The 23,567-nt window shown below is 41.0% G+C and overlaps 1 protein-coding gene across 2 annotated transcripts; it reads left to right on the top strand.

Moving 5' to 3' along the window:
* The first annotated feature begins 575 nt into the window (after positions 1–575).
* LOC106575131 (pleckstrin homology domain-containing family A member 3) lies at positions 576–20,192 on the top strand. 2 transcript variants are annotated; one of them, XM_014151353.3, is made up of 8 exons: positions 576–926; positions 4,041–4,157; positions 4,448–4,561; positions 10,256–10,401; positions 12,304–12,471; positions 16,355–16,398; positions 16,624–16,739; positions 18,809–20,192. In XM_014151353.3, the coding sequence occupies exons 1-8, from the start codon at positions 887–889 to the stop codon at positions 18,940–18,942; spliced, it is 879 nt and encodes a 292-aa protein (XP_014006828.1). In that variant the 5' UTR covers positions 576–886; the 3' UTR covers positions 18,943–20,192. The 2 variants fall into 2 exon arrangements, with proteins under 2 accessions (XP_014006828.1, XP_014006827.1); XM_014151352.3 differs by having other exon boundaries at positions 577–926; positions 4,406–4,561.
* Positions 20,193–23,567: the final 3,375 nt, after the last annotated feature.

Genomic DNA, 23,567 nt, shown 5'->3' with positions numbered 1-23,567 from the left:
ATTTTAAAGTGCACTTTGGTTTACAGGGGAAGCTAAGACAAATCGTTTTTATTGCAATGGACTGGCCGCCTACTCGTCTTTTTCTTGGATTAACTGCCAGTTACCTCATCTCAGCAAAAGCAGGGGGTATGAAATCACAGCAATTATAGAGCTCGCCAGTTTGTAGTCCCTAGAACCCGGAAATTACTTACCTCTGGTTTGTTCAACCATCCCTTTGGAATAAATGCCAAAATAAGGTCTGAGGTTGACACAGGTTAAGGAGATGTTATACTTTTTGTTGTATGATATATTAGTCAGTTAACATAACCTTTATGAATAGGCCTTTGTGATTTTTTTAATTACATAAATTCTTCAAAATTCACAAAAAGTGAAATTAGCTGATGAAAATGAACGCATAGAACAAAACGTATGAGATCTAAACCTGTGTTTATAACATAACTTATTTTCGGAGTTTATAAAACAAAAACATACAAAAAGACGCTATTACTATTTCTCTCTTCCATGTAGGATAATTACGGGGAATAAAGAAAGCATCTAAATCAAACGAGAGTTTGTATTTTGAAGGCTCAAAACGGACGTGACGTTATTTTGTTTACAAATATAGCTAGCTAGGAAGCAATCCGCTGGCAATTGTTTATTCAACGCTAGTTCAATTACAAAACGATAACAAAATGAACGGAATTTACACTGTGTTGTTGGCTGACGCATAGTCATTCACATGGCACTATATACTGTGAGGTTAACATACATATTTAGTTTGGTTTTAACTAGCGACCATCATGAAGTTGGCAAGCTAAATGGCTTACTAGCTTTGGTACGTTATCAGTATTAGCTAGTGACGAGATTTTTGGGGACGTGGATTGTGTGGTATTTCTGCAAGCTCATTATGGAAGGAGTTCTCTATAAGTGGACAAATTATATGACAGGTAATGTTATGCATTTAATGTGTTTGGTCCATAGTTTAGCTAGCTAGCTTGACTGTCTCGTTAGCATAGCTGTCACATTGACATTCAATTTAGCTAAGCTAACGTTAGCTTAGATACACAACCTTCCTCTGCTTGCCTGCCCTTGTCAGCCCTTGCTGTGTCATTTGATATGTGTAAGGTAACTAACTTATAAGATGCTTACTAACTTACAACCTACACTTATAAGCTAGCTAACTCTGCACTAACCGACTAAACTCAACGATTTACGATGGAGTTGGGCTGTGACTAGTGCTGTGCTTGTGGGCGGACTGGAGCTGTCACATAGAATTACCAATGTCGTGTGTAATTGCGGGCTGTTCTTTGGGTGCTGAAATCAGTCGTTTTTTTTATGTGACGTTGATGTTCCAGTCTGCCTACACTCGTCAATTGTGTATGATTGCGACCTGCAATTCGGGGCGTTCCTGCATGTGGGAGTCCTCCTAGCTGGGTCATTCCTACATTGCAGTACCTTTTGGACCTCATAATTTTAGAATACAAAACAAATATTTGTATTTATTTTTTTCTTCACAAAAAGGACATCTTTGACTTTCAGAAAAACATATTGGTCAAACTAAGGCACTTTGATCTATTTTAGGTGCATAATCCAATACAGTTATTGCATAATAATAACAGGGTGGAACCTAGCCTAAAGACCCTAGACATAGAAATTAGCGCTTGGACCAGGAAAGTTTCCTTTCACGACCTGTATGAGCCAGAATGCTGAATAAAATCATACTTTACCGGTTGTCCGTTTGGTTGGTCCTTTTGCAGATAGGAATGTGAGACAAAATATTCCCAGAGTAGTGTTATCAACCCGACCTTAAGTAGGCCTATGCTGGTCTGTTTATCGTTTGTATTTCTGGTTTTTATTTTCAATACTGATGCAATTTGCATGTGACAAACACTTACACAATATGGCCTAACCGAACGGCAAACACTTCCAGCTGATTGTGAGGAAATGTGCTTCGGTCGACTACATTTGGTTATGTTCGGCTATTTTTTACATATTGAGCATCACGTGCAATGCGTCAACAGATTAAAAACACAAGCGACAGAACCCACCGGCGCCACAAAAAGTGGGGTAAACATCACTTTCCTGTGGATACCCCATCTCCACCTCCTACCGCCAAAAAAACAATAGCATGTACAACCAGTAAAGTAAGTGTAAATATAATTTTATTTAACATTCTACCTTGTAAAGACTATTGCGTCTTTTTTACAGTGACTTCTTTCAGACTGATGTTCATAATTAACCATGGGATATTTAGGCAAGGTAGAACCTAACAGGGTGGAAATGTGTAGCCTTAATTAGCCATAGCTCTGTGGGTGATTGAGATTAAACTGGCATAATGGTAAACATTTGAATAATTTTTTAACTTCTATATGAAATGTATTTTAACATTTAGAAAATGTTACATTCTCTATATAATTTAGCCTAATAGGGTGGAAATGCATGTGTGAGACAGACAAGTGCCATGAAACATGGGAAAATAAATCAAACCGAGTGTTTTATATTTATTTAGCTTCGCACCATTGTTTTCCCACCAAACAACAACATGAACATAGAAATTGGAGTTATGGATATGACATTGTCATTGAAAGCAAGTCTAAAGATGCGCTATGCAGAAATCGCTCTGTCATTTTCTGGTTGCTAAAATTATAATAGAATGGCCTATTTTCAGTTCATGTGACAAAATAAGCAAGGTTGTTGTAGAGAATCATTGTACCATCTAAACTGTTGTGAAATATATATTTTCCATAATCAAAAATATTGTATTTTCAGCTGGTGTACAAAACCAGGGCTAAAACAAAATTTAAGAATGGGAAGCAAAGAAATAACGCACATAGACTTGCTTTCTATGACAATTACATCTCTATAACAAATTCACATATTTCTATGTGAATTTGGTCAGGTCACCCAAACGGTTACATATTACAGCTTTAAAGGAGAATTACTACAAACTAACAAGGTGGAAAGTGATATCAAGGACACAGAACATTTTAAATGCAATAAAAATAAATGCAATAATCATGAAAAAAAATGTATTAACTAGGACTATAAAATAATAAAAAACATTTGGGGGGTATTTTTTTTAATGGCTTATATTTCTATTAGAAGTTGATGAATAACACCTGTGTACATGTCAAAAACACCCAAATCCACAGAAAAAGTATTCAAAATGCATAAAATGCCCTTTCAATATCCATATTTTGGTGTTAAGGTAAAGGACACCTGATCTCATATTTAAAGTTTTTTGGAGTCACATTTTAAACTAAATAAGAACTGATATTTCCTGGCGACAGAACAGGTACCGCAATGTAGGAATGACCCAGTTAACTAGCTAGCACACAGTGTCTTTTGCTCCCTCTTGCCAAACACCTGGCCTCACCATTGTTAACAGAACTGCAGAAAAGCAGTGCCTGACAGGCAGGGGCGAGGGATACTGTCTACCGGTGTGCTAGCTAGCTACCTATCCCGCCTGCTGCTTGCTGTGTACCGGAGTCCTAGCTTGCTAACTAGCTAGCTCGCACCTATTGTCCTAAATGCCTGCCGAAGAACTGCCCTTGTTAACAGAACTGCAGGAAAACATTGCACGACAGGCGGGGGTGAAGGACACTGTTTACCATAGCTAGCGACCGTTGTCGCCCCATCTCTTCTTCTGCGGAGTTTATTGTCAGTTGGCATCCATCGTTATGGTGCATTATCGCCACCTACTGTACTGGAGCGCCCCCACCCCCCGCCTGTGTACCGGAATCCTAGCTTAAAAATGGACCAATAGAAGTATAAAGAGCGATTCCTGCATATGCAAGATTGCCCACGTGCAATTCTGCCCCAAATTGCAGGTCACAATTGCCCCCTTCTCACACTAGTCACCGCTCAACTCCATCGTAAATTTTGGAGTTGAGTTTAGGCTACCTGGAAGAGTGTTTGACTAGGTGTTCTTGGTAATACTGGTTGGTTGTGTTGATATCTAGCTAGGTTGATTCATCAGTCTGCACAGGAAGAACCAACCTGTAAAAACAGAAGTTGTCAGCGCAAGAAGAACTAACCTAGCTTATCTGAAATGATTACAGGGTGGCAGCCACGCTGGTTTGTTTTAGATGATGGAATAATTTCCTACTATGATTCTCAAGATGATGTCTGCAAAGGGAGCAAAGGAAGTATTAAGATGTCCGTCTGTGAAATCAAAGGTATGATTTGTTTCCGGAAGGCCTATATTGTGCCACTCACCCTATGAATTTGATAGTGGTTACATTTGTCAACTCCCATCCCTCAGCTGTTTTCCCAAACATTGGCAGGTTTCTGCTTCATTATTCTTTTAAATCCCAGATTGCCTGTTAAACCCCTCTAATCTCAGTACAGGTAGTATTTGCTATTGAAATCTCGATTTATAGTTGATTCTTGTGCTGAAGGGTTGTGTTGACATATTTTTCATTAGTTCACCCCACTGACAATAACAGACTGGAACTGATCATACCAGGAGAGCAGCATTTTTACGTCAAAGCTGTCAATGCTGCCGAACGACAGAAGTGGCTTGTGGCACTTGGAAGTTCCAAAGCCGGCCTTGCTGACATGAGGGCCAATAAAGAAAAAGGTACTGACCCAGCAGTGTTTTCTTTGTTCATCATTAATCTCCCTTGTGCTTGTCTCCCCTCACATTGACCCTCATGCGTTGTCATTCAGTGTCCTAATTGAACATGTACTGTATAGGCCAATCCTTTAGGGTGTTTTCACACATTGTCCTCTTTAAAATAACCAATCGCAGTCCTCTTTAAAGTGAACTTTGGGGTAAAAAAAAAAGAAGCTAAATAACTCTGTTCTCTTTGTATTCACACTGCCCTTGCCTTTGAATGAGGCCTCAACTCCAGTTCACTTCACCTATTTTGTGGTCCGACTCCTCTTTGCATTCACATTCCTGTGTTAAGAAAGGAACCAGGATATTTTTCAAACATTCACTCGATGCATTTTGGGTTTTTACAAAGTGCAATTCCGTCAGATCGTGTTATCGGATAGTGTGATATACATACTTACAGGTACGAGGGACGCAAAAAGACAATACAGACTCAAACATGAATTCATGTTCGACAACGCAGACTCGCGACGCATGTGGCAAGCAGTACAGACTATCACAGATTACTGCAGCAAATCCAGCTGTGCAGTGCCCACTAAAGCCTCCCTCCCAGAGGAGCTGAACACATTCTCTGCTCGCTTCGAGACCGCAATCCAGGAAGACTCTCGTTGCTCCGGACGACCAGGTGCTTTCGCAATCCAAGGCCGACGTGAGGAAAACTCTCAAAATAGTGAATACTCACAAAGCTGTCAGCGCAGATGGGATCTCTGGTCCTGTCCTCTGAGTGTGTGCTGATCCGCAGGCAGGCGTCTTGTCTGACATCTTTAACCTGTCCCAGACTGTAGTCCCCTCCTGCTTTAAGGAGCTCACCATGGTCCCAGTGCCCCCAAAAAACAAGGTGACATGCCCAAATGACTATCGTCACGCTAACCTCTGTCATCATGAAGTTCTTTGAGAGGCTGTTCATGGCCCACATCAAGGCCATCATGCCAGACACACTGGACCCACTCCAACAGATCCACGGAAGATTCTATTTCCATCGCTGTTCACATGGCTAGACAAGAGAAAAACCTTTGTGAGAATGCTGTTCATTGACTACAGTTCAGCATTCAACAAGATTGTTCCCTCCAAGCTTGACACCAAACTCAGAGCCCTGGGTCTGAACACCACCCTCTGCAACTGGATCCTAGACTTCCTGATGGCCAGACCACAGGCTGTGAGGTTCGGCAACAACACCTACTCTACACTGACTCTTAAAACAGGGGCCCCTCTTCAGTCCTCTGCTGTACTTCCCGTTCACCCACGACTGTGTGGCTTTACACGACACCAACTGCATCATCAAGTTTGCTGACGACACCAAGGTTGTAGGCCTTTTAACCAACAACGACGAGTCAGCCTATAGGAAGGAGGTAGAGTTGATGTCGGAAGTTTACATACACCTTAGCCAAATACATTTAAACTCTGTTTTTCACAATTCCTGACATTTAATCATAGTAAAAATTCCCTGTCTTAGTTCAGTTAGGATCACCACTTTATTTTAAGAATGTGAAATGTCAGAATAATAGTAGAGAATGATTTATTTCAGCTTTTATTTCTTTCATCACACTCCCAGTGGGTCAGAAGTTTACATACACTCAATTAGTATTTGGTAGCATTGCCTTTAAATTGTTTAACTTGGGTCAAATGTTTCAGGTAGCCTTCCACAAGCTTCCCACAATAAGTTGGATGAATTTTGGCCCATTCCTCCTGACAGAGCTGGTGTAACTGAGTCAAGTTGGTAGGCCTCCTTGCTCGCACACGCCTTTTCAGTTCTGCCCACAAATTTTCTATGGGATTGAGGTCAGGGCTTTGTGATGGCCACTCTACTATTATTCTGACATTTCACAGTCTTAAAATAAAGTGGTGATCCTAACTGACCAAAGTCAGGGAATTTTTACTAGGATTAAATGTCAGGAATTGTGAAAAACTGAGTTTAAAAGTAGTTGGCTAAGGTGTATGTAAACTGTCCGAACCAACTTGCCAAAACTATAGTTTGTTAACACGAAATTTGTGGAGTGGTTGAAAAATGAGTGTTAATGACTCCAACCTAAGTGTTTGTAAACTTCCGACTTCAACTGTAAGTGAACTAGCATTGTGGCGTCATGACAACAACCTCTCCCTCAACGTCAGAAAAAAAAATTAGTTGATTGTTGACTTCAGGAACCAGAGGAGGGAGCAGGAGAGTCACAAGTTTTAAGTTCGTCTACATCACGAGGACTTGTCATGGACCAACTACACTCTTGTCAAGAGGGCGGCTGAAGAAATTTGGTATGCTACACCCGGGTCCTCTAGGTTTTACCGCTTCGAGAGCGTCCTGACCAGTTGCATCACGGCCTGGTACGTTAATTGCGCCGTCCATGACCACAATGCCCTCTAGCAGGTGGTGAAGATGGCCCAATACATCACTGGGACCATACTCCCACCCATCCAGGACATCTACTCAAAATGTTGCCTGAGGAAGGACCCCATCGTTAAGGACCCCACACACCCCAGCCACAAGCTGTTACCATCTGCCCTACGGTAAGGGAGGGAACGGAGCATGAAGTCGGATACCAACAGGCTCAGAGACAGTTTCTGTCGACAAGCCATCAGACTGCTGAACACTTGAACTGGACTGACCACCTGCTCTGATTCTCCGCACCTTAGCACACACAAACTCACTTATGCACACATGCATATAAACTCATCAAAAAAAGAAACGTCCCTTTTTCAGGACCCTGTCTTTCAAAGATAATTCATGAAAAATCCAAATAACTTCACAGATCTTCATTGTAAAGGGTTTAAACACTGTTTCCCATGCTTGTTCAATGAACCATAAACAATTAATGAACATGCACCTGTGGAACGGTCATTAAGACACTAACAGCTTACAGACTGTAGGCAATTAAGGTCACAGTTTTGAAAACTTAGGACACTAAAGAGGCCTTTCTACTGACTCTGAAAAACACCAAAAGAAAGATGCACAGGGTGCTTGCTCATCTGTGAACGTGCCTTAGGCATGCTGCAAGGAGGCATGAGGACTGCAGATGTGGCCATGGCAATAAATTGCAATGTCCTTACTGTGAGACACCTAAGACAGCGCTACAGGGAGACAGGATGGACAGCTGATTGTCCTCGCAGTGGCAGACCACGTGTAACAACACCTGCACAGGATCGGTACATCCGAACATCACACCTGTGGGACAGGTACAGGATGGCAACAACAACTGCCCGAGTTACACCAGGAACGCACAATCCCCCCATCAGTGCTCAGACTGTACGCAATAGAGAGACGCTGGACTGAGGGCTTGAAGGCCTGTTGTAAGGCAGGTCCTCACCAGACATCACTGTCAACAACGTCACCTATGGGCACAAACCCACCGTCGCTGGACCAGACAGGACTGGCAAAAACTGCTCTTCACTAACGAGTCGTGGTTTTGTCTCACCAGGGGGTAATGGTCGGATTCGCGTTTATCGTCAAAGGAATGAGCGTTACACCGAGGCCTGTACACTGGAGCGGGATCGATTTGGAGGTGGAGGGTGGTCTGGGGCAGTGTGTCACAGCATCAATGGACTGAGCTTGTTGTCATTGCAGGCGATCTCAACGCTGTGCTTTACAGAGAAGACATCCTCCTCCCTCATGTGGTACCCTTCCTGCAGGCTCATCCTAACATGGCCCTCCAGTATGACAATGCCACCAGCCATACTGCTCATTCTGTGTGTGATTTCCTGCAAGACAGGAATGTCTGTGTTCTGCCATGGCCAGCGAAGAGCCCGGATCTCAATCCCATTGAGCATGACGGGACCTGTTGGATCGGAGGGTGATGGCTAGGGCCATTCCCCCCAGAAATGTCAGGGAACTTGCAGGTGCCTTGGTGGAAGAGTGGGGTAACATCTCACAGCAAGAACCGGCAAATCTGGTGCACTCCATGAGGAGGAGATACACTGCAGTAGTTAATGCAGCTGGTGGCCACACCAGATACTGACTGTTACTTTTGAATTTGACCCCCCTTTTGTTAAATGAACGCAGTTGACAGTGAGAGGACGTTTATTTTTTTTGCTGAGTCTACGTTCATGCTACACACACTTCACAACTGCTGCTACCAGGCTTTTATTATACTGCTCAGATTATACACTGCCCCCACCTTCCACAATACACGTGTAAATATTAGACTATAAATTGTCCCTTCCTTTATTATACCTATGCTAAAATGTTTATTCTATTCTATTGAGCCATTTATTTGATTATTTCTTATTGTTGCATTGTCGAGAAGGAACCTGCAAGTAAGCATTTCGTTGGACGATGTATACCATGTGTATCCTGTAAATACAACTAATAAAACTTCAAACTAACATTTTGAAAGCTAATAGATTGCATTTAGATAAAAGATGAGACAATTCTAATCAGAACATAATATTAACATGTAAATATTATTGGTAACAGAATAAATAGCAGAAGAATACTGCAGATTAAATAATGCTGTAATGGCGAAGGTGCATAAAGATGGAGGAATTCAGATATGACGTCTTTGTTTAGGCACTATCCACAGACCTTTTAATCCATGACGTGATACGGTTCATTCAATGTACCTATAAATCAGCACAATTTACTTTTTCATTTTTTTCTAATTGCGGCCGTCTTTGAACTTGTATTGGGATCATTCATGTACAGTGCCTTCAGAAAGTATTCACACCCCTTGACTTTTTACATGTTTTGTTATGTTACATCCTTAATTTGTAGGCTATAAAAATAGATAAAGAGAGCCACACACTCAAGCTCCCAGTAATTTATTTGGTAAACCTTAATTTTTCTCTCGCTGGCCTACAAACAATACCCAATAATGTCTAAGTGGAATTATGTTTTTCTGAAATGTTTACAAATTAATTAAAAATGAAATGTCTTGAGTCAATAAGTATTCAACCCCTTTGGTATGGCAAGCCTAAATAAGTTCAGGAGTAAAATAATTGCTTAAATGAATTTCACTTTCAGCAGAACAATAACTTAAAACACATGGCCAAATCTACATTGGAGTAGATCACATATTGCAAACAAATAATCTGATTATCGTGCCAGTACAAATCTCTACACATATTTGGGAATTTCTCTCCAACCTTGAAAATTGCTAATCAATATCCAAAAACGGCACACGTTTTCCCCACGAACTTTCACATCATCATCTCTGTTTTGTGGCACCAATGTGAGGGGCATGGCAGGGGAAACAGTGTTGCAGTAGTCTGTGTGGTGCGGGAATAATGACAAGCGAACCTGGGGAGCTTTTGTGTTCACATTGCCCTTTAAAAAGGGAACCGAACTAAAAACATCCTTAATTGAGTGATCATGTAGCCTGGATGCCAGTCTGTTTATGCTCTCTTGCTGACTACTCCTTATGGAATTGTAATGCCAAATGACAGCAATGAAGTTGGAAGTAGCAGTGTTTCCCCATCATGTATATCGCAATCGTGGCCGCAATGGTAAAAAGAAATATGGATATGTATAGATGTATGCCCCAGAAAGACCCCATCTCCCCCGCAGGGAGACCCCCTCACCGCTAACTCTGACACTGCTGCTGGAGAAAAATCCTAGGGGGAAGCTGAAGAGCACCAACAGATCTAGGACCACTGACCAGGCTAGGGTAACAGTACCTTACCTTAAAGGGCCTCTCACTAACATAACAGTGTTCTGTTTTTTTTTATTGGAAGAAATAACAGAGACGACAGAATCTCTGAAAACGAAGATGTCCGAGCTGCGTCTCTACTGTGACTTGCTAATGCAGCAGGTTCACACGATACAGGAGTCTGTGGGCCAGGAGGACCAGGAAGGAGACCACTCCAATTCCAGCTCGGAGGTAACTATACCTGCATGGTTTTAGCTAGGCTGTGTCCCAAATGGCACCCTATATCCTACATACTGCACTTCTATTGCCCGGAGACCTATGGGCCCTGGTCAAAAGTAGTGCACTGTATAGAATAGGGTGCCATTGGGATGCAGCCCTAGTGTTGGCTGTCAGAAATCACCAGCGTGGCGGCAGGTAGCCTAGTGGTTAGAGTATTAGGCCAGTAACCAGAAGGTTGCTAGATCGAATCCCTGAGCTGACGAGGTAAACATCTGTCATTCTGCCCCTGAACAAGGCAGTTAACCCACCGTTCCCCGGGCGCCGAAGACGTGGATGTCGATTATGGCAGTCCCCCCGCACCTCTCTGATTTAGAGGGGTTGGGTTAAATGCGAAAGACACATTTCAGTTGAATGCATTCAGTTATACAACTGACTAGGTATCCACCTTTCCCCATTTGCTCTTTTACTCTTCATCTGCGCCAAATTAAGTTGTGGTAGTGCCACTGTACTCGAGATCAGAGCGACAGGCCAAGATCTGGAGGGTTGCCGGTGTGAATCCCTGGGCTGGCGAGAAAATATTTGGTGCATGCTGGTACTGCAGTTGTGCCCTTGAGCAAGGCACTCATCGTGTGTGTTTGGTGTGGTGTGTCAGGAAGCCCAGGGTTGGGAATTAAAAACAGTCAACAAAAATATATATTTGTTTTGATGAGTACAGAAATGAAGTTAATTATGTTAAACCAGAGCTCCAGACTAACGTTTCCCCCTGGTGGCACTGGAACCAGTCACTTTTTCAGTTGGTGGCACTAGCAGCAATTTGGTCGCACCGCAACATTTTTGCGGGGTCACGCAATAGAAAGTCATTTAGATGTACAATGCTAGTGTAATGGACTGATATAACATGTCCAAGCAGGAATGCGTAATTCAATATATTTTTGATATGTAACATAATCCAGTGATTGTCATGGATTTGGGGTTGATAATTATTATTGTTATTGTTTTACTGTCAAAATAGGACTCCAGAATTCAATTGGTACCAATTCACCACCTAAGGGAGTGAACATTTCAAACACAATAGCTATATTGCTGACAAAAAATATAACACCTACTGCTAGTGTTGCCATGTATTAATCTAACAGTATATTAAATGTTCCCAATGAGGCCTAGTGCACTCGTGATGGCTGATATGCAGTTTGCGCGCTCCGTATTTCAAAGCCATATCAGACATCTTGATTTGTAAAACAGTGTGCTTTGAGCAAAAGCGTTGAGAAATATTGAGAGTTGAGAAATAAAAAGTATACCTACAGAAAGCCGAGATCCTCCTCTCTTTTTTGCATGGACAGCGGCTTGCTTCCAAAGTTGTTTTACCCCCGCAATTGCATTTTTAAATGTTATACAATCATAATGCATTTTTTGGGGTGCACGAGGGGGGAGAAGAGGGTGTGAGAGAGTCACTCATTGCATCAGCTGGCCCCGTCGAAACAGGCACAGTGGCACGCCAGACAATTTCATTACAGGAACCATGAGGATAATGCACTTTACTGTTTGACAAAAGCATGGGTTTATCCACCCAAAACATTTGAGGTTTTGATTGAGGTGACCAGGTAAAATGTGCAACTCTCACCGGTATGTCTAATTTTAAAAATGTAAACTTCACAGCCAAGTCAAAGGGTCGTGAAATGTGACTAAATGGTTGTAGTTTGGAGCTTTGTAAACTCTTCAAGCACTTTTTAGTAACAAATTGTCGTGCCAATTTAAGGAGCAATTTCTTCACACCACCTAAGAAGGCCTGAGGCACATGTAGTAATATATTAGGTTTAATATTGTGTATATTTATGTATTTTAGTTTTGTCCGTGCCCAATCTCCAATTGTAGTTGACTGATTCGCCTCTCCTTGTCTTTTCTTTGTTGCTCCAGACTCTGAATGAGGCCTCCTCTTTACTGAGTGCCACGTGTAACACCTTCATCAAAACACTGGAAGAATGTATGAATATGGCCAACTCCAAGTTCAAGACAGACATGGTGCTGTTGAACCCTCCAGATGACATGATGATGTCCCCTGTTTCTCCGATACAGATGGCCCGGGTAGGATGGTATTCAATGTACTGTCTAGCTCCGGAGTGAAGTTTCCCCTAGGTACAGATCTTGGATCAGATTCCCCTCCCCAATCCAATTAGTGGGGAAAATGCAAAACTTGACCCATGATCAATGTCTAGGGGCAACTTCACCATACTCTGTACAGCTTCATCACAGGGGTGTGTTCATTAGGGCATGCAACAGACAACGTTTTAAAACATTGCGAAATGAGCATTTCGTATTGGAAAATTACAGGTTGTCACTCCGTTTCAATCCGTTTTCTCCCATTTGGTGCCTAATGAACACTACCCAGATGTCTTATCTCTTTTTATCTCTTATCTCTTCTTATCTGCTGCATCCTTACTTGACTTGATCCAAAGCATAACTATACAGTCCCATATGTATGCTAAACAAGAATATAAACTCAACACGCAACAATTTCAAAGATTTGCATTTCATATCCCCCATGTTAGGAATAACTTTACTCGCTCTGAGAAACAAGCCCTTAAATCTACAGAATGACACCTCTATAATCATCCACCCAGTGGACAAGGGAGGTGCTTTTACTGTACAAGAATATGCTGTCTATAAAACTGAATTACTCAGGCAACTGAATTATCAGAAGTTCCGTAAGAGACTCACTACAAACCTGACACATTTTTGGGGGGCTGTAATCTAACACACTGTCACCAAGGGCATGCACAATGGTGATATCGCCAAAAGAGAACACAGATTATTGCATAAAAACAGCTCTACGCTGGTAATTTGCACTCCCTAAAATACTGTTTCATTACAATACCTTCAGAAAGTATTTACACCCCTTGACTTTTTCAACATTTTGTTGTGTTACAAAGTGGGATTAAGTCAAAGTGGAAGAAAAATTATAACACTTGTAAAAAATTATTGATAATTGAAACACTAATATCTTGATTAGATAAGTGTTCAACCTCCTGAGTTAAGACATGTTAGAATCACCTTTGGGAGCAATTACAGATGTGAGTCTTTCTGGGTAAGTCTCTAAGAGCTTTCCTCACCTGGATTGTGCAATATTTGCTCATTATTCTTTTCTAAATTCTTCAAGCGCCGTCAAATTGGTTGTTGATCATTGCTAGACAACCATTTTGAGGTCTTGCCATAGATTTTCAAGCAGATTTAAGTCAAAACTGTAACTCGGCCACTCATGAACATGGTAAACAACTCCAGTGGAGATTTGGCCTTGTGTTTTAGGTTATTGGCCTGCTGTAAATTGAATTCATCTCCCAGTGTCTGGTGGAAAGCAGACTGAACCAGCTTTTCCTCTAGGATTTTGCCTGTGCTTGGCTCCATTCTGTTTCTTTTTTATCCTGAAAAACTCCCCAGTCCTGAATGTTTACAAGCATACCCATAACATGATGCAGCCACCACTATGCTTGCAAATATGGAGAGTGGTACTCAGTAATGTGTTGTATTGGATTTGCCACAAACATAACACTTTGTAATCAGGAAAAAAGTGAATTGCTTTGCCACATTTTTTGCATTATTACTTTAGTGCCTTGTTGCAAACAGGATGCATGTTTTGGAATATTTTTATTCTGTACAGGCTTCCTTTTCACTCTGTCAATTAGGTTAGTATTGTGGAGTAACTACAAGGTTGTTGATTGATCCTCAGTTTTCTCCTATCACAGCCATTCAACTCTGTAACTGTTTTAAAGTCACCATTGGCCTCATGCTGAAATCCCTGGCAACTAAGTTAAGAAGGACGCCTGTATGTTTGTAGTGACTGTGTGTGTTGATGCACCATCCAAAGTTTAATTAATAACTTCACCAGGCTCAAAGGGATCTTCAATGTCTGTTTTTTTATTTTTTTTATTTTTTTAATCCATCTACCAATAGGTGCACTTCTTTGCGAGGCATAGGAAAACCTCCCTGGTCTTTGTGGTTGAAACTGTGTTTGAAATCCACTGCTCGACTGTGGGACCTTAAAATTATCTGTATGTGTGAGGTACATGGATGAGGTAGTCATTCAAAAATCAAGTGGATCCCTGCAATGCAAGGATTTATTATTAAGCGCTCCTTCTCAAGGATGCTTTCAAATCAATATATTAGGTTAGGTTATATATTAGGTTATATATTAGGTTATTGTCATCGGTGCTATTGAAAATCAGATAGCTTCCTTATGTTTCAGTAAACCATTAGCCAACACTTTAAAGATTAAATTAAATGTCATGAAAGTTTACTATCCTGTTATTGTAAACTGTGGGGTATAACAATTAAATTAAAGGCCGATCACAAACCTGTTTTTGTATGTGATTCTGGTAGGCTGATAAAAGCATGTTGTTCGCAGCATAAACCAGCCTATTATCTCGGATATTCATGAATTTGTTGGTGATGGATACTTTACTTTAGGCTACTGTTAAAGAACTCACAGGCTAGTTCTCTGCCAGAGCGCGTAAGATAACTAGTCCTACCGGTAAATGCGGTCTAAGCAATTTCCTTATCACGTTATCTCCCTACATTGATTCTATTGATGGAAAACTGTTGTTTACGTGTAGTGTTGCTCACATTTAATTCAACATTTAATTCTACCTCACAATCAAGGATGGCTGTGTATTCCCTCCAGCAATGGTGAAGTGTAGGCCTATGACTATGCAGCCTTGTGACACTGTCCTGCTGGACTCTGTGCCAGTCCCTACTTAAATGTAATAGATTTTTTTAAAATAGCATCCACACACGGTGGCGGCTTTGTCAATGTATTTTTCAATTTGAGGCTTTTCAAATATATTACGTTCTCTTTTCTCTTGTCTATATTCTCACTAATATTCCTTTATGAAATTAAGCTTTTACATGTGTATTTTTCTGTCTTTTATAATATATTTGTAGAGCACATTTCCCACACTCATTGAAGATGTGAAGCTTGTTGATTCTTGTTGCTGTGCGCAAATCAATTGACTGTGGCAGTTTGAGATGATTATTTATGAAAAGAAGCTCATAGTGGCCTTTTTTACGATTTATTTCTGATATTTTAGCTTAATTAAATTGATTTATGTTATGGTTTTTCTATTCCAAGAAAAACATTTGACAGTAGCCTATGTATTGCCTACCTAAAACATCTGTTAATACATTTGAAGTCCTTCAAAATTGAAATTACATTTTTTATAGTTAGAAAGTAGAATATAAACTAGATATAGACTACTGTGGGTGGAGTAGGCTAAATGATTACAACCAAATAGGCCTAATTGAAATAGTGCTAGGCAGGGCATGGCCAGAGCTTGTGGCTGAGCAGTACCAGAGTGACATTGGAGCGGGAGAGAAGGCCTACACCATTTTTTTAATCTGCTCAAATTACGCTCTGCAGCCGACTTGCATGTTCTGGCATTCAAAAGCAACCCTGCATTATCAAAGAACTGTCAATTAATAATCATATCAATGGATGGAATGGCTGCAACAACCATTACACGGTCTGACAAGCTACATAACAAATCAGGCCTAATTAGACAAAATAACAATTAAGTCATTCAAACGAGATAAGTGGTTGAAACTACTTATACTAATTTGTTTAAAATAGATACTATCGTTTGAATGACAAACAAGATACAAATTGTTCTAAAAAGATACTAAAAGTCGTTTGAACAAGATACTAAGTAATTCAAACGATATACTAAGTCGTTCTAATGAGAATTCCAAGAGTGTACATTTTATTTAATTTTTTGCCTCGGGCTTCTGTAGACTTGAACAGAGACTGTGTTTTAGTTTCTTATGTTACTTACTTTATATACACCTGTTTTGGAATATACCACAATTGCGGATGTTCGCTTTTATGCTGCTGTGAATAGGCTCAATGTAGGAATCAGTCCTTGATATTCAGTGATAGGCACAGGTACTAACGGTGTCCATTTCCTTTTTTCATTTGCAGATGAAGCGGTCCATAAGTTACCCGGGCACGTACAATTTCGACAGGTATTCTTGCGTACAGAAAACATTCCACTGGTTCTACTACAAAGGTCCTTGTCATTACCAGTGTGCTTCTAGGTGTAGAGTGAATTTGCCCTTAGACGCTGATCTTGGGACAGTTTTATATTTCCCCCACTAATGGTTAGGGTTGGGGAAGCTAAACCTAGATCTGTATCTAGAGAAAATTCACCCTGGAGCTGTGTTTCTAAGTGAAGCCTTTGTCATTTCCAGGTCTGGTCTCCCGCCAAAGGAGGGTGTATTATCAGGTCAAAGGTCAACCCAGAGGAGGACACGGACTTGTTCGGACACAGAGGCTCACAGTGAAAGCTGTGTTTATGAGATGGACCGTAAGAGATATGAACGAACAAACACACACACGCACATTGCTCCCCTCACACATTACAGTAATTACCAAATTATGTCACTTCTCAGACTCTAAGTTTGTGAATTCACATACCAGACATCTTCCATGTGTTTTCATTTTATTTATTCATATACCTACCCTGCCTTTCTAAGGTCTTCGAAAGCCAAGTTAACAAACAGATCACCGACCATTTCAAATCCCACCGTACCTTCTCCGCTATGCAATCTGGTTTCCGAGCTGGTCATGGGTGCACCTCAGCCACACTCAAGGTCCTAAAAGATATCATAACCGGCATCGATAAGAGACAATACTGTGCAGCTGTACTCATCGACCTGGCCAAGGCATTCGACTCTGTCAATCACCACATTGTTATCGGCAGACTCAACAGCCTTGGTTTCTCAAATGACTGCCTCGCTTAGTTCACCAACTACTTCTCAGATAGAGTTCGACGTGTCAAATCGGAGGACCTGTTGTCCGGACCTCTGGTAGTCTCTATGGGGGTACCACATGGTTCAATTCTCGGGCTGACCCTTTTTTCTGTATATATCAATGATGTCGCTCTTGCTTCGGGTGATTCCTTGATCCACCTCTACGCAGACGACACCATTCTGTATACTTCTGGCCCTTCTTTGGACACTGTGTTAACTAACCTCCAGACGAGCTTCAATGCCATCCAACTCTCCTTCCGTGGCCTTCAACTGCTCTTAAATGCAAGTAAAACTAAATGCATGCTCTTCAACCGATCGCTGCCCGCACCTGCCTGCCCGTCCAGCATCACTACTCTGGACAGTTCTGACTTATGTGGACAACTACAAATACCTAGGTGTCTGGTTAGACTGTAACTCTGTCTTCCAGACTCACATTAAACATCTCCAATCCAAAATTAAATCTACAATCGGCTTCCTATTTCGCAACAAAGCATCCTTCACTCATGCTGCTAAACACACCCTCGTAAAACTGACTATCCTGCTGATCCTTGACTTCGGCGATGTCGTTTATAAAATAGCCTCTAACACTCTACTCAGGAAATTGGATGCAGTCTATCACAGTGCCATTCGTTTTGTCACCAAAGCCCCATATATTACCCACCACTGCGACCTGTATGCTCTCGTTGGCTGGCCCTCGCTTCATATTCGTCGCCAAGCCCACTGGCTCCAGGTTATCTAGAAGTCTTTGCTTGGTAAAGCCCCGCCTTATCTCAGCTCACTGGTCACCATAGCAGCACCCACCCGTAGCAAGCGCTCCAGCAGGTATATTTCACTGGTCGCCCCCAAAGCCAATTCCTCTTTTGGCCGCCTTTCCTTCCAGTTCTCTGCTGCCAATGACTGGAACGAATTGCAAAAATCACTGAAGATTGAGACTCATAATCTCCCTCACTAACTTTAAGCACCAGCTAGCTGTCAGAGCAGCTCACAGATCACTGCACCTGTACATAGCCCATCTGTAAATAGCCCATACAACTACCGCATCACCATACTGTTATTTATTTTTGCTCCTTTGCACCCCAGTATCTCTACTTGCACATTCATCTTCTGCACATCTATCACTCCAGTGTTTAATTGCTAAATTGTAATTATTTCGCCACTATGGCCTATTTATTGCCTTACCTCCCTTATCTTACCTAATTTGCACACACTGTATATAGACCGTTTTTCTATTGTGTTATTGACTGTATGTTTGTTTATTCCATGTGTAACTCTGTGTTGTTTGTGTTGCACTGCTTTGCTTTATCTTGGCCAGGTCGCAGTTGTAAATGAGAACTTGTTCTCAACTAGCCTACCTGGTTAAATAAAGGTGAAATAAATAAAAAGTGTATTTTTTTTTGCATTTTGTTATTCATTTTGTTCAGTATTTTTCTTGCACACATACGTTCCCATTTTATAAGTTGTTAGTCGGGCTGTTGTTTAGTAGGGGAGGGCACAACGTACCTAAACACTTTGGGTTCTAATTGGACAAGTTCATGTATGACGAGGCACCTCTGTTTCAAAATACTTTCTCCTGTATTCTCCTGCTGAAAATGAGCCTGGTCTCCATTTTGTCTCATCCATACAGGCACTGCTGTGCTGTGTCTCAATGCCAGTGTGAATGGGGACTCCTCCCACAGTATCTCTGAGGAGTGTGGTGCCATCAGTCCTACCAGTCCCAGAGCTATGTCAGACACTCCAGATACTGACCTGTCCATCTGACCTGTCCTGTCATTCACTAAATACATTGCAGTATCTTCAGATAAAGAGAGACTGGGCCCGAATTCACAAACCTTCATAAGAATATATTTTACGTGGTTCATAAGAAAATCATGAATTATTAAGAATATGTTTGTGAATTGCACTTATGAACAATCTTCTGGACTTTTTTTCCCCTTCTTATTTTTTCTTTAGAAGTGTTTTGTGAATCCAGGTCCTGGAGTTGAAATTGGTAGTCTACTGTCAAGTAACTGGTCCGTCTGGTCAGTAGGCCTGTGCAAACTTGTACGTATAGTACTGTCTATCTTTTATGAATAATGACTTGGCTAAAGCGTGAATAGTTTTGAATTCTGCAGAGCTGAATGTATCAGGTACTTCAGTTACTCCACTGAAGTTAGACTGATATGAGGCTACTGTAATGTGAGGTGTTACCAAGGTTGTGTTCATTAGGGCACGCAATGGAAAAAAGTTTTAAAACTAAAAAAGAAAATGAGTGTTTCTTATTGAACGACTCCAGTTGTCCTTCCCTGTCGTTTTCTTCCCTTCAGTGCCTAATGAACACTCCCCAGCTTTTATTGCTCACATACTGCAATGCAGTCACTGCTTGGCAATGTGTTAATGGTATTTTCAAAAAGTATTGTATTTTTTCCTGTGGAAGCATTGCTTTGCACTTTAAGAATTATGGATCAGAACAAAGTCCTTTTTGAATGTTTGTACTATTCCAGGAAGTTTTGTTATTATTGCAGAATAAAATGTTTGGTTTATTTGATATGCAATGTTACTGTTCATTCACTATGGAGTCCCTGTCCTTGTCCTTGAAACACAGAGGTGGGACATAATAGCCTTTAACCAAAACCCTTAAATGTTAGGGTTGCTAACTGTGCCAAGGACCAATTCAGAATGTGTGGATGTGGTTACATTTTCATCAATGGGCTGAGTTCGCATGCATCTCCTGGTACCCCGGATGGGCAGAGTTTGTCTATTTTAGACCATTCCATTGGTCCTAAAGTGAAATCTCCACCCTCCTAAGTCACTGGGAGATGCAAAACAAACTTGCCCAACATTTTAAACTTGGCACGCCCCCAGTGTTCACCATATTGCTATGTGACAAGTTATGTTTGCCATTCATGACATCCACCAAAAAAGAGTAATGCCTTAACAGAGATTCTGGGCATGGAAGGAGTTATGTGACTGTATGATATGATGTTGATGTTTGAAATGTAAAGATGCTTCTTAAAAATGAAGTGAAATCACTTGTTTGTATATCATTTCTACATTGATTGTATCATAGTACTGTATTTAATCTGACAGAAGACAAAGGTTGATGTTTTCATAGTGCAAAAGAATTGTCCAAAAATACTGTAAACCTCATAATCTTGCAGGCGATTACATTTTTTTTTTTTTTTACTGTGCAGTGCATGAATAGTCACCTCTTTATAACACACATGGTTGAAGAAAAGTTCCCAATTTTTGCACTTCCCACAATTATTTAGCACTATGAAAATGTCCTTAGGAAATATGTTGCAATGAGAAGCAGGGCTCATCTTCAGTGTAGAAGTGCTGATCTCGGATCAGTTTTGCCTTTTAGATCATAATGAATAAAATTATATGGGTAGGAGGGTGCCGATTCTAGATCAGTACTACTAGTCTAAAATGTTTTATGAATATCGCCCCCTTGGTGTATCTGTCATATTGGACAGTTTTGTCTCTATTCTGAAAGGCTGTCACAAATAGCCTAACCCCTTTTCATCTTAAGAATACGATGAATTATGCAATGCATTCATTATCTGTGAAAGAATTTCAGATGCCAGCCAGTTTTAGACTGAAAGCTTCTCAGAGAGAACCGACAATGAAGTGACACAGCCACATATCTATGCCAGCAGGGGGTGCTGCTGACATATTGATGACCCATTTCAAGCACCTGACCTCCAGGGTTGCATGCACCTGCCACTGAAGGAGACCAATTTACTAAATGTCACACAATGAGAATCTCAATTGCCTTTCCTTGATTCCTTGTGTCCTTCTGCCTCCTTTTGGGGTTTGAAACATCAGAAGGGAGGTCCCTCCTTTCTGATCTCATCCAATGGTTTTTGAGAAGGAGGCAACGAGAGAGGATGCAAAGAATCAAGGAAATGCAATTTAAATTCTCCCTATGTCAGTGTAGTGACTGTAAGGGTCCCACACTGAGGATGACCTCTGTGGCCCATTCTTCCATGGACAATAATATGGTGCATGTTGCATCATCTCCAATTTTTTGCTTTTTTACTCAAAATGCTCTATCATAAAACATTTCCTGCTGACATGCTACATTTTTGGGACCATATCAACAGCGGACTTATACCCAAGCATGATTTTTTTGGGGAAAGTTATCCTTTTAAGAGTCGAAGCAAGCAGGTCAAAGCATCACTGACATGGAACTAGGTCTACTTTTAATGTAATGAATGATAGCTTAGGAATTGTACAGTAGGTTGTTCACACCACAACAAAATGTGGTGTGAATAGTTTCTGAAAGCACTGTTGCGTGACTGACAAAACGAGAGAAACTGCTGCTGCACAACCAAATTTTGAACTTACAGCTTCTGTCGTTTATGCCTGAAAGCCGTTCTAAAATGTAAAAAAAATATTTCTCACAGCCTTTCAAGTCAAGATGTCAGTTTATTTAGAAGCAGTGTAAATTCAACTAGGCCTAGTTTGTAATCTCCAAATACTCTCCGCACTTTTCAGGAATCCATAGGAATAGTCTCTTGTGACAGACAATGCTTTTTCTTGGATCTGGGTTCTGAGGTTACCACAGGATGCAACTCAGATGAGAACCCCAGTCTCTAGTAACAGTAGCATACTGCTCAAGTCTCCAATGGTGACAACCCGACTACAGCTCCATCTCGTGGTTCCGAATTCAAAGTCACTCACCGTGCAGGAACTGCTGACCGGTGCAAGGCTAAATTCCTCTGGGAGTCCATCCTGTGTGTCGAACTCAGAAACCCCTCTGATGATCCTGAGGGAGGTTGACTGTCCAGGCTCATCTCAGAAGGTTGTGTTGGATCCCGAGCTGAACCGCATGTCTTACAGTGTCCCGGCCTGGCCCAGAGTGCTGTCCATCATGTGCAGGCCAGAGCCAATGACAGTAAGGTGTCTGGGTTCCTTTTCTGCCCTCCTGACAGGGGAGTGGTTGAAGGATAGTCCTCCTGTCAATCACGAGGTGAGCCAGCTCAAGAGGTCTGAACTGTCTCTTGAGGATTGCAGCATCAGAGCAGTCAGTCAGTCAGCCATGTGTTTTTATTCACCTTTATATTTGAGTTACACCTATGTTAACATCTGTCATGAGAGACTAGTCTTTAGGGCACATAGATGACAACAGTTGATTTTATTTCCAAGAAATGTGAGTCAAACACCCACAAAGGCCAATTAAGTAAACTGAACATTCCGTTACTCTCAAGATGTAGTGCAGAAGAAAAAAAGGGATTGCTGTCAATTCGATTCATTTAATTTTATTACCAACAGATCCTTATTGTTTTACCGTCACTTACTGGAACCTCTTTCCTTCAAAGAAAGTGTTGTGTCTTTGGCATCATTAAAGTGAAGACTTATTTTATCAAATCAATTCTCTGTAATTAGTATTACGTGATTAAACTAATCATGTAAATGTAATTAACTAGAAGTCGGGGCACCAAGGAAAATCTTCAGATTACAAAGTTATAATTTTCCTAATATAACTCTTCAGATATTTTAATATCTGATCAATTAGTCTTCTAATTAATGAATTATTCTTTAACTCACGTTAGTCTCATTCCAAACGTCGTAAATTGTTGGTTATCTGCACGAACCCAGCCTTTACTATGAATCATCCATACACCAATTGTCTTAATCATTTATTTACTAACTAAATAAATAATCACAGAAATGCATAAACAAACAACAGTTATGGTTACAAGGAAATGATAGGGGAGGTTCCATAGTGGGCTAGCCAATATGACGGCTTGGTGGACAAAGGGAAGTGGGTGTGGACTGAGAACAGGCCGGAAAGAGAAAAAGGAATCACTACACAGTTGATAATTATATTAATTGAAATGCTAATCCTTTGCACATGAACGCTCACTCATTCGGGAATAATTGCAATCAATATATATTTACGCCCAGTGTGTCATTGTGATTTCTGTTGGAATCCGGTCCGTCTGTTGGAGAGTCAGTTCATCATCGTCTCTCTCTCTGCTTCCCTGAAGATCAAAGTCTTTCCTGGTTAGAATGAATACTTCAGAGTACCATTTAGAAATGTTTCATAGAGTAGATGTTTCGGTGGTTGTCTGTCTTCGCATCCCAGGTTGACATAATTTCTAGCTGCAGACTAGTAATTATTATCTAAGATTTGTTCTTATTCTGTAGGGATCGATAATCTCAGGGTTTAACCATTTCCAGCTGTGTAGCCAATGCTCCATGTGGTATGCTTAGGAATTCAACCATTACAACCTTAGCTTATACTGAGGTTTTTGTGGTCTGTAGAGGATTTCCTCAGAAGGGGTTTTTATTCGTAACAGTAGAAAAGGGCTGTTCCATGACGCCAGATCATGTCTGTGCTCACGGGGGAGGGCCAATGACTTAGTTAAACTTTAAAGGGAATACAATTCTCTTTC

This window comes from Salmo salar, chromosome 17 (genome assembly GCF_965601325.2).
Source record: "Salmo salar chromosome 17, fSalSal1, whole genome shotgun sequence".
Classification (NCBI taxonomy): domain Eukaryota; kingdom Metazoa; phylum Chordata; class Actinopteri; order Salmoniformes; family Salmonidae; genus Salmo; species Salmo salar.
This window is presented reverse-complemented; position numbering and strand designations above follow the sequence as displayed.